This window comes from Suillus paluster (assembly GCF_016628075.1).
Source record: "Suillus paluster strain FC165 chromosome Unknown EDB91scaffold_126, whole genome shotgun sequence".
In the NCBI taxonomy this organism is placed as follows: Eukaryota; Fungi; Basidiomycota; class Agaricomycetes; order Boletales; family Suillaceae; genus Suillus; species Suillus paluster.
Window position 1 is genome coordinate 1 of NW_024537686.1, and position 10134 is coordinate 10134.

Consider the following 10134-nt stretch of genomic DNA (forward strand, 5'->3'; position numbering starts at 1 on the left):
ATACTTACCACCCTATTCACCTGACTACAATCCCATCAAGCAAGCATTCAGTGTTATCAAATCTCACCTTCGTCGCAGTGGGTTATATGCTTTTAGTGCCAAGAAACTCTACTAAGAGATATATAGTGCTTGTGATTGTATCACACCATCAATGACATGGGGCTTTTTCCACAACTCAGGTTACATATGATAACTTCAAATACAGTTTTGTGAGCATGTTTCAAATAGTGTACAACAGAAGAGGATTCAATCATGATGGCCTTCTTTCCAATGCTCCTCAGCATCACAAAGAACTGTGATTTCACCCAGAGAGAGGCCACCCTCAGTTTGAAGCTGCTCATTGGAGACAAGATGGAGAAGGTGTGGTCCATCAAGATGAATTACTTCTAGCTTGTCATGAAGCTGCCTCAATAGACCAAACCAGGTGGTAAAAGACTGGAGATTGAGTTTCGGAGGGATAGCCTTTACCATTGGGGTGTTGTGACTCAGATTTTTTGATGAAGAGGATGGTCAGATTAGCTTGGCTAGCCCAGCGAAGTTGACAGTAATGTTGGATTGATTATTGTGATCCTGACCTGCCAGCTGTGCATGTCGTCTTTGTGCAAGAGCTGTGATATCATCCTCATCATTATCATGGTTGGTTGGATTGAAGATTTTTGAGTTCGGAGGATGCTCAATATCAACTCCGACTGTATTAGCCTCCTGTGAATGACATATTAGTAAATGTGCTGGAAAAAATGTTCAGATTCCATGCCATTGCAGCTGCCCATGTTTGAAGGTGCTTGTGGGTGAGATGGACATGCTTGGCAGTTGGACCTGAGGGATAACATATGTCATATGGGCAGGCTCGGTCTTCACAGTGATATTTGTTTTGCAGGTTGACGACATGCTGGCCTTGTGCTATTTCCTCTGTTGATGGCACACACTATAACCACATCAGCAATTACACACATGAAATGAACAAATTACGGTGCATATATACCTGTTTTTGTTTCTTTTGGGGGTTCTCATTGTCTTCTTCATCTTGCTTGTCTTTGGTTGGATTGTCGCCAGTGATAACCTCAATGTTAACAACTCTATAAGCCAAATAGACAACACAAGGAAGATATATACCTTCTGTTTGAGTAATTTGAGTGCCACCTCCACTTTTCTCACATCCTGCACCTGAGTACAGAGCTCAGCATAGTCATCTTTGTTGTTGAGAGAAACATCCTTGTTTTGAGACCAATATACAGTGTAAGTGAAAGAGAGTGAGTCCGATCCTTCAAGCTCGAAGCTGGCATAGAGCCAAGAAGTGCCAAGCAAGTCATGTCATTTGATATTTTCGAGGACTTTGGTAATCATGTCCTTCATGGACATGTCTTCATGGACATAGACTATCTCTGTAGTGGTGGTCAACTTTGCATTCTTTCGACACTTGGGGTCAAGTGGCTGAAGAGGTGTGAAGAGTATAGTGAATTTCATCCCCTTCTTGTCGTCGTACTGGCTTGGGCCCCCTGTACTTTATGATGAGCAGTGTGTCCCAGTTGAATGTTCTAGATAATGTGCATACATCCATCATTGAGATCTTCTAACAATAAGCCAGTTACATAGTATGGTTCATTGTATCATATTTCCACTTTACACTCTGCTGTGCTATACTGCATAACCAAGCTTTCCTATAGTATATAAACCCCATGTACTCTGGTAGTGTTTCTTCAAAATATGATTATAGATGCAAACTTATCCTGAATACCTCTGACTTGACTTGAGCCTTGCTCACTGCCTACTCTGTCCTTGAGCCTCCCCTCATCATCTCCACCTCTGTTTTCCGACAGTCTCTATACTACTTTCTATATTGGACTTACTCTTTTGTGGCCTTATCCCAAGCATGTCAGAGTTGACCTCCACTGAGTCTCCTCTCTGCCCTCTGAAGTCAAGGGCCTGTACTTGCATAAGGAGTGCAGTGCATGAGCTGAAGCTAAGCCCTTCTGTAACCCCCTTATTACCTATTAGGCATGGTTCTGACATAGGCCCCCACTCAGGTTCATTATGCATGTGTGGATTTGTTGAGTGTATTACTGCTGTTCTCCAAGTTGGTCCAAAATCATTACTAGCATACTATGATTTGTACTTTGTATGCCTTTGTTACAGCCGTTTGCATAAATGATGACAGTACGCGCCTTTTTGAGAAAGAAGAAATAAATAATCTAACCTAGTATTTCATCTCGCACTGCAACAATCAATGTTCCAAATGACTTCTTTAGCTTTCTATGACCTGCTGCAGCACCCAACCCTCTGTTACCCACTGCTCCCATAGACCATATTGCAAATACACACACCACTGACATCCCACTCCTTTCTGTCTCTGCAAGGCCTGGTCCAGACATGTCCCTAGCAGACTTCTGCATTGCATTTGAACTCTCGCAGGACATACTCACCAAACTCACTGACAATGGCTATACGGGGACACGAACTATCAGGTATATCATTGTTTCTGAGCTGAAGGAGATGGGTTTCAAGAATGGCAAAATCGCTGCAATGAAAGATGCTGTCACACGATGGGCTATGAAGGACTGATTCAGACTGATTCTCGCATAGAAGTTTAGATTGCTCTGTATTGTCGAAGTCTCGTCAAGAAAACCAATCTCCTCAGGTAGATATTGACCTCATCCGAATAGTGAACTCCATTCTCCGCTGCTTGTTCCTTTCCTTTGTGATCCATTTGAGCTTTTTGAGGGAAACACCAATACACTCCAGCTCGCAATGAATTGTGGTGTAGTGTACAGATTTGTATCAAGTAGCTCGAGCAGTTCATCCAAGAACCACCCAGGACAGTGATGGATGAGACAGATGAGATAAACAACATCATCACAGTGGAGAACATGAGGGCACCCACAAAGGCTACAGGTGGGGCTAATGACATCGCCTGTCTCGCGCCAAAGCTTAAGGACACGCCAGAAAGTACTGTCCTGAGAATCTGACACATGTAAGAATATTGTGGAGAGAGAGATGTTGACGTTCATAGAGATTAATGGCAGCAAGTTTAATGTTGTGGCTTATGTTTCGATAAGTACATCAATGATGATTGTTGCAGTGCGAGATGAAATACTAGGTTAGATTATTTATTTCTTCTTCTTTCTCAAAAAGGCGCATACTGTCATCATTTATGCAAACGGCTGTAATTACACTATATTTTTTTTCCAATGTTCACAAGTGTGAAAGTCTGTCTAGTGTCACCTAGAAGAATCTAAGGTGCCTTTAGTTGCATTCTAGGTTTTCTAATTTAGTCTATTTAGTGATGGGCTAGTGATGGGCTAGCAAAAATTAAATTGAAAGGTAATATAGTTCTGCTAGCCTTGTAATCCACCTAATTAGGACAATTAGAACAAATCATCTCCAATTAGTTCTAACTAGCCTAAGTTTACATGGGAGGGTTTTCCTGATGTCATAACAAGAATCTTTGGCTGTGGGATTTGAATATGGGGAAACAAGTGGGAGAGTCATTGTTGGATTATGATGAGGTGGTCAGCATAGTGGCAGAATTCCCAAATGGGCATTGGATTGTGAGTGGAGCCTGGAACAGAAGCATCCTGGTCTGGGAAGTTTCAGCATACAAAAACATACATCAAGGGACATGAGAGTGGTGAGACATTTACAAATGCATCCTGGGATGATATGAAATGCTTGTGGTGAAGGAAGACAGGCAAAATAGTCCTTGGGCTACTCCAAGTGGTTGAGGGAACTGATTTGGTGTCATACTCCCCCAATGGGAGAAAACTCCACCCTTGGCAGCACTTTGAAGAAGTTCTTACACTATGAGAGACCCTATTATTATGTTAGAAACAAGTGGTCTGTAAGACCCCCTCCTCCAGGAGGTCTCTTCCTTAGTTTGTGGCTCTCTTACAGCTCTCCCTTGTGAGCCTTGTCACCTGAGGGCCAACTATGTCTTATGGAGAGCACCTCCTGATGAGGCTCAATGTTGCACCATTTCCATATGTCATCACAATGCCTCTCACAGAGCCTCATAGGCATTGCACACTGTACCTCTGTGTATGGAGGCAACCGTAATGCGTCACAGGGCCTTGGTTGCATTGCTAATTTATCCCACCAGTAACGCGTCACAGGGGGTCAGTTGCTAACTGTAGGTACATTAATATTGTAAAAATCAAAAAAAAAAATTCCGCCACAAAAATGACTAAAACTACTTTTTTGCCACTGTGCCAAATTTCCTGCTTGTTTACTAGTGCCCATATATTCTCATTGTCTCCTGCTGCAACCAGTCCATGCCCATCACCTCACTGTACATCATGGACACAAAATTGTGCAGTGTCTGCAGCTGCAACATCAACCCCTTTGATCCCGAAAGTATCCTGAATTACAGCGCTACAAGGTATATCAGTGATGAGCACTTCATACCGCTTTCCTCGTTTGTGGAAAACAATGGTTCCATTCAGCACGAGTTTGTGAGTCTCAAAGCAGACTTCGAGGTTCCTATTGAATGCAAACCAAACTCCCTCCTCCTCTACAAGTTCAGTGTCAAGGCCAAACCCATATTGCGAACTCGGGGGGTCGAGTGGAAGGACTGTAGGCAGAATTTTTAACAGCTCAACAAGATGATGGATGTGAGAGATGAGTTCTGAGGATGGGCCCTGTTGAACCAACATTTGGTATGGACTGACAATGTACACTGCAGTTAATCAGTAGTCTACTCATGCTAAGTCAAAATTCCCCTCTGCGAGAGTTTGAACCCGATGCCACTCTGACATACAACAGGCACATTGGTTGCTATTGGTTCTAATGTCACAGGCAATTAGACAAGGTTACTAACTTTGCAACTGTGGCGGTGTGTCACGCGCGATCCACAGTTGCCTCCATACACAGAGGTACAGTAATACAATATCATTGTTTTTAAATGTCTTCCTCATAGCACAATATTCAAAGAACTGAGATAAATTAAATGATGGTAATAGTATAATAATTACATGGCAAACAAGTATGTTGTGTATGTGCTTGTTTGGTATGTGCATGCTCAATCCATCATGCCTAGTAGACTCTACCTATGGCCAAAATGGTCAGGATAGCGTGATATATGTTGTGACCATGTAACATTATGTTAGAATCATATAGAATCTGGAAGGACCACATTGTCTGTGCATTACATTAGATCACATCAAAAAAATGTCATTAATGCTATTGTTTTGCCATCATTTTGCATGCATTTCACATCAATCACATTGGTTACATCTCATTGTCAGACATTTTCATACACAGTGCACACATAGTCTCACAATGTACTACACATTCCAAATACAAGCCAGTTCTGCCCTCCTTGTGCAGTAACCCCCTTTGGTGTAGGGGGCACACTCTAGTGTGTTTCTGACTGATCCTAGCATTGTAAGTACTTTCTGTCTCTTGTATCTACTAACATGTATAATTTATGATGTGCATTAAGATGTGCACTTATGCTGGGCTACACTTGTGTCTGCAGGAGACATAATGGCAGTCATCCTCACACTGCTTCCCATGCAAAATGGTATAAACACCTACAAGTGGCTGAAACTGAAGAGGAAAGGGAGACTATTCATGTTGGAAATGTCTCCATCGACTTGCAGGTACAAATACAAGCCCATGTTGATGCACAGACTGTGTCAACTTCAAGTTCTGTACTTCCAGGTAACTCCTCCAATGTGGATGTCTCTTCAACTTGGTCAAAATGACCTGGTGACTTTGAGGCACATGGAGCACAGTTAAAATGTCCACGTGCAAATTCCTTGAACTTGCTGTTGTTATTAGATATGGATTGGCACAGCCCACTGGCAGATGAAGCAGACACCTGTGGAGCTGTGCATGATATGGATTCGCAACCTAGATGAAGAAAATGCTGATGGAGCTGTGCATGATCATCCACAAAACCTGTCATATCCCATATTTCTGGACCCAGAATTCCAGATTCTCCCCTATAAAAGCCTGGACTTCTGCCCTGTTTTCCGTCTGGCGCTCCGATTTCATCTCCAGACTCACACCTATCTCCTTTTAGATTACTGCTCTCCGGCTACTGGTTGTACACCTTTCCACCTTGCTTACTGATCTGTCTTTCTGCATTTCATTTCTGACTTCATTTCTTGATCCATTGTATACTTACTAATAGATTTTCCATATGCTTCAGACATAGCTTTTCACTTTGCTGACTGATTACTTACTTGATATCTACAGTTAGTAATGGGGTGGCTCGGCTATGGCTGGTTTGGCTTTGGCTTCTATTGGCTATGTGGCAGTTTGGTTAGCAGTAGGTGGGCTCACTTGATTTTTGGCCCGGTTCACCTCAGCTAGCTGCATGAACCAGCTTTGAGCCCATTATGTGTGAAAGGCAGCTTGAGCCGGTTGAACCAGGCTCCAACCAACTTGACACCTGTGTGCACGCAACCTCTTCTGTCGTTTCTGTCTAATAACTCTTCAAATATCTTACTGTACAATGAACAAGGTCCCAATTTGGGTCGATGGCAGATTTAGGTTGGGAGACATCTTAGGATCTGGCTTGTATGGTATGCAATATGCTGTCTACATGTACAATCTATATGTTGAAATTGAATTTAACATATACTAATCTAGGTGTTGTGTACCGTGCACGGTGTGGGGAACATCCCCACTGTAGGCCCATATCCCGTATAATTCCCAAGCCTTACCACCATCTTCCCATGTGTTCTGCTACCGTTCTGCTACCCACCCACTGTGGGTGAGGAAAATAGACTCTGGGTGATTCAGATGTCTAACAAGGGTGCGAGACTTATACTTGTCCCGAGGGGATTGCTACTGGGTAGCGAGTCCTCAAATAAGTGAGAGGAAAGCAAAGACTAGACTCTGTCTAGTGACCCAAAGGGTTCCGGTCCTCACTAGGATTGGGAACACAAAGATGCAGAGGGTTCCCAATGAGTGGAACTCAGCGCGCAATGAGCAGAACTAATGCGCAACAAGCGGAACTAACGGAACTAGCGGGGAACAAACAGAACAAACGGGGAACAAACAGAACTAATGGGGAACAAATGGAGGGAAAAGAAACTACAAGCCTGCAGGAGGATGATTGGGCAAAGTCAGACCAGGCTTGTGTCTGGTACTTGCTCCAAGTCGTCAGATCTGATGTCGGGCATTTCGAGCAGAACTCACGGGGGCAGGAACAATGCAATGAGATCAGGAATAGATTCAGGAAGATATTTTAGACAGTGAGTGGAGTACTGGGAAGTACTCTGTAAGTGGAAGTGGAGTCGAGTCTATCAGAAGGTCAAAAACTAAGATCCCATCTATTGCTACCTATATAGGAAGGGGTTCCAAAATGCACTATGCTACAACCAGGTGAGGCTGTGAGATAAGGAACCGGTCCCGAGTAGCGGAAGGATCTGTATAAGTATTGTGACACATATGAAATGAGATAGGAACTTGTTAGTAACACGGGGAACGTAGCTAGTACTCATCAGCGAGGATGGAAGGACGGGGACAGGATGGAGGAGGATGTTCCGAAGGCTAAAGGGATATGATGCGTGTGGTATGCAATAGTTCCGCGGGGTTCCGCTTGGTTCCGTTGTGGGTACAACAATTCTGCTGGGTGCAGAAAGTGTTGGGTCTTGCTGCCTGCTGCTATATCTGCAAGGAGGTGCATTCAACCCTAGAGGGTTTCTGGACTAGAGCTAGGTAGTGCTCAGAGAGAAAAGTGAATCAAAAGAGCACTGCTCATGGTAGTGGCTCAAGAAGATTGATTGTTTACATAAGCAGTAAAAATGCGTACATAAACTAAGGAAAGTAAGTAAAAACCATCAATACAAGCCCAGAGTAACATAACTCCCTACACCGTGTAGCGAACGGCTCAGGGAAGATGCGGATGGGTAGCGGGATGGTAGCAGAATGCACGGGAAAATGGTGGGAAGGCATGGGAATTATACGGGATATGGGCCTACAGTGGGGACATTCCCCACACCGCGTCCTATCCGACCCATCCACTACACAGAACCAAGTGGAACCCAGCGGAACAATCACGCACCATGCACATCATATCTCTTTAGCCTTTGGAACATCCTCCTCCGTCCTGTCCCCATCCTTCCATCCTCACTGGTGAGTACTAGCTACGTTCACCGTGTTACTGACATGTTCCTATCTCATTTCATATGTGTTATGATACTTATATGGATCCTTCCGCTACTCGGGACCGGTTCCTTATCTCACAGCCTCACCTGGTTGTAGCATAGCGCTTTCTGGAACCCCTTCCTATATAGATAGCAATAGATGGGATCTTAGTTTTTTACCTTTTGATAGACCCAACTCCACTCCCACTTACAGAGTACTTCCCAGTACTCCACTCACTGTTTAAAATATCTTCCCGAATCTATTCCTGATCTCATCGCAACGTTCCCGCCTCCGTGAGTTCTGCTTGAAATGCCCGACATCGGATCCGACGACTTGGAGCAAGTACCAGACACAAGCCTGGTCTGACTTTGCCCAATCATCCTCCTGTAGGCTCGTAGTTTTCTTTTCCCTCCGTTAGTTCCATTTGTTCCCCATTTGTTCTGTTTGTTCCCCATTTGTTCTGTTTGTTCCCCATTTGTTCTGTTTGTTCTGCATTAGTTCCATTAGTTCTGCGTAGTTCTGCTCGTTGTGTGTTAGTTCCGCTCAATGTGCACTGAGTTCCGCTCGTTGCGTACCTTCTGCATCTTTGTGTTCCCAGTCCTAGTAAGGACCGGAACCCTTCGGGTCGCTAGACAGAGTCTAGTCTTTGCTTTCCTCGCACTTACTTGAGGACCCACTACCCAGTAGCAATCCCCTCAGGACGAGTATTAGTCTCGCACCCTTGTTAGACATCTGAATCACCCCAGAGTCTATTTTCCTCACCCACAATGGAACATTATCAATGATGATGACCTTGCCATCAAACTTGAGCCTCTCGTCAACAACACATCCTCTTTAGAGCACAAATATCATATTTTGAAACATCTCGAAGGAGGAGCTGGGATTCCACATGCTGTGTGGTTTGGTAGAGAGGGGACATATCATGCTCTAGTTCTCGACCTCCTCAGGCCATCACTGCATGATCTTTTCCTCATGCACAATTGACAATTCAGCCTTCATACTGTCCTGAATTTTGGAGACCAACTAGTAAGTTGGTTTATAGTGGGTCCTGGCACTGGCAGATGCTAATATATTTCCCAGCTCTCATCTCTGGAGCACATCCACTCACACAACTACGTTCATGGTAATATAAAACCACAAAATGTCCTTGTCAGTCGTGGAGACTTAGAGCAAACCATTTTTATTGTCAATTTTGGTATTGCAAAAGAGTACTGGAACACTACTGCCCAAGCCCATATGCCATTTCGCCATGGTGGACATCTTACTGGCACTCCTGCGTTCACTTCGATCAACAACCACCTAGGAGTTGTACCTGGTCGTCATGATGATCTCGAGTCATTTATATACATGTTGATTTACTTCTTGCATGGCTCCCTTCCATGCTTTACTAGTGACCATGAGAGGCTCCCCACTTCTTCTATACTGGCATGCAAGGTGGACACCACCATTGAAGATTTATGCCTTGGAATTCCTCCTGAGATCACAACTATGCTCATTTATTTGTGCAATCTTGCTTTCTCAGAGGATCCTGACTATGATTATCTTTGATCATTGCTCCACAATGTTTGCTCCACAATACCCGCACCAGCTACATGCTCGCTGGATTTCAGTCAGTCTGATCATCTCATTGCACATCCCCCTCCATCCCCGAAAGATCACTCAGTGGCCAAGGAGGTGCCTCCATGTCGATTGAAGACAACACCTCTTTGCAGATCAACTCATCATGTGTGAGTAGTTTGTGTTCATTCTTTACACACTCGCTAACTCAAGCCTTCAAGTTTATGCCCACATAACGGCTGTCCCATACCTGTAACTGCTCCCAAGACACCACAGCGTAAAAAGACCTAGTTATGTACTATACTATATTACCATTCAATCTTTCACTCTTTTAGGCACCTGAGATGTGAACAAATGTTTTATGTAGATGAGTTTGTGTACAGGGAACATGTATTCTAACAGGACGGAACATTTGATCCCAGGGAATCAATTCATGTTCACCTCGTGTGTGCACTCCACCTGAGTGCCACCTGCATTCAATCA

The 10134-nt window shown here is 44.0% G+C and overlaps 2 protein-coding genes across 2 annotated transcripts; both read right to left on the reverse strand.

Moving 5' to 3' along the window:
* Nucleotides 1-267: 267 nt before the first annotated feature.
* Nucleotides 268-459, reverse strand: EDB91DRAFT_1001316 (uncharacterized protein; the record flags this gene model as incomplete). The annotated part of the gene is made up of 1 exon (XM_041312240.1): nt 268-459. A coding segment is annotated over one exon (192 nt), but the record flags the coding sequence as incomplete, so codon positions are not given.
* Nucleotides 460-510: 51 nt separating this feature from the next.
* EDB91DRAFT_1087346 (uncharacterized protein) lies at nt 511-2037 on the reverse strand (the record flags this gene model as incomplete). Its single annotated transcript, XM_041316199.1, has 6 exons — nt 511-702; nt 800-925; nt 983-1060; nt 1114-1164; nt 1333-1496; nt 1848-2037. The coding sequence occupies 6 exons, from the start codon at nt 2035-2037 to the stop codon at nt 511-513; spliced, it is 801 nt and encodes a 266-aa protein (XP_041170614.1).
* Nucleotides 2038-10134: the final 8097 nt, after the last annotated feature.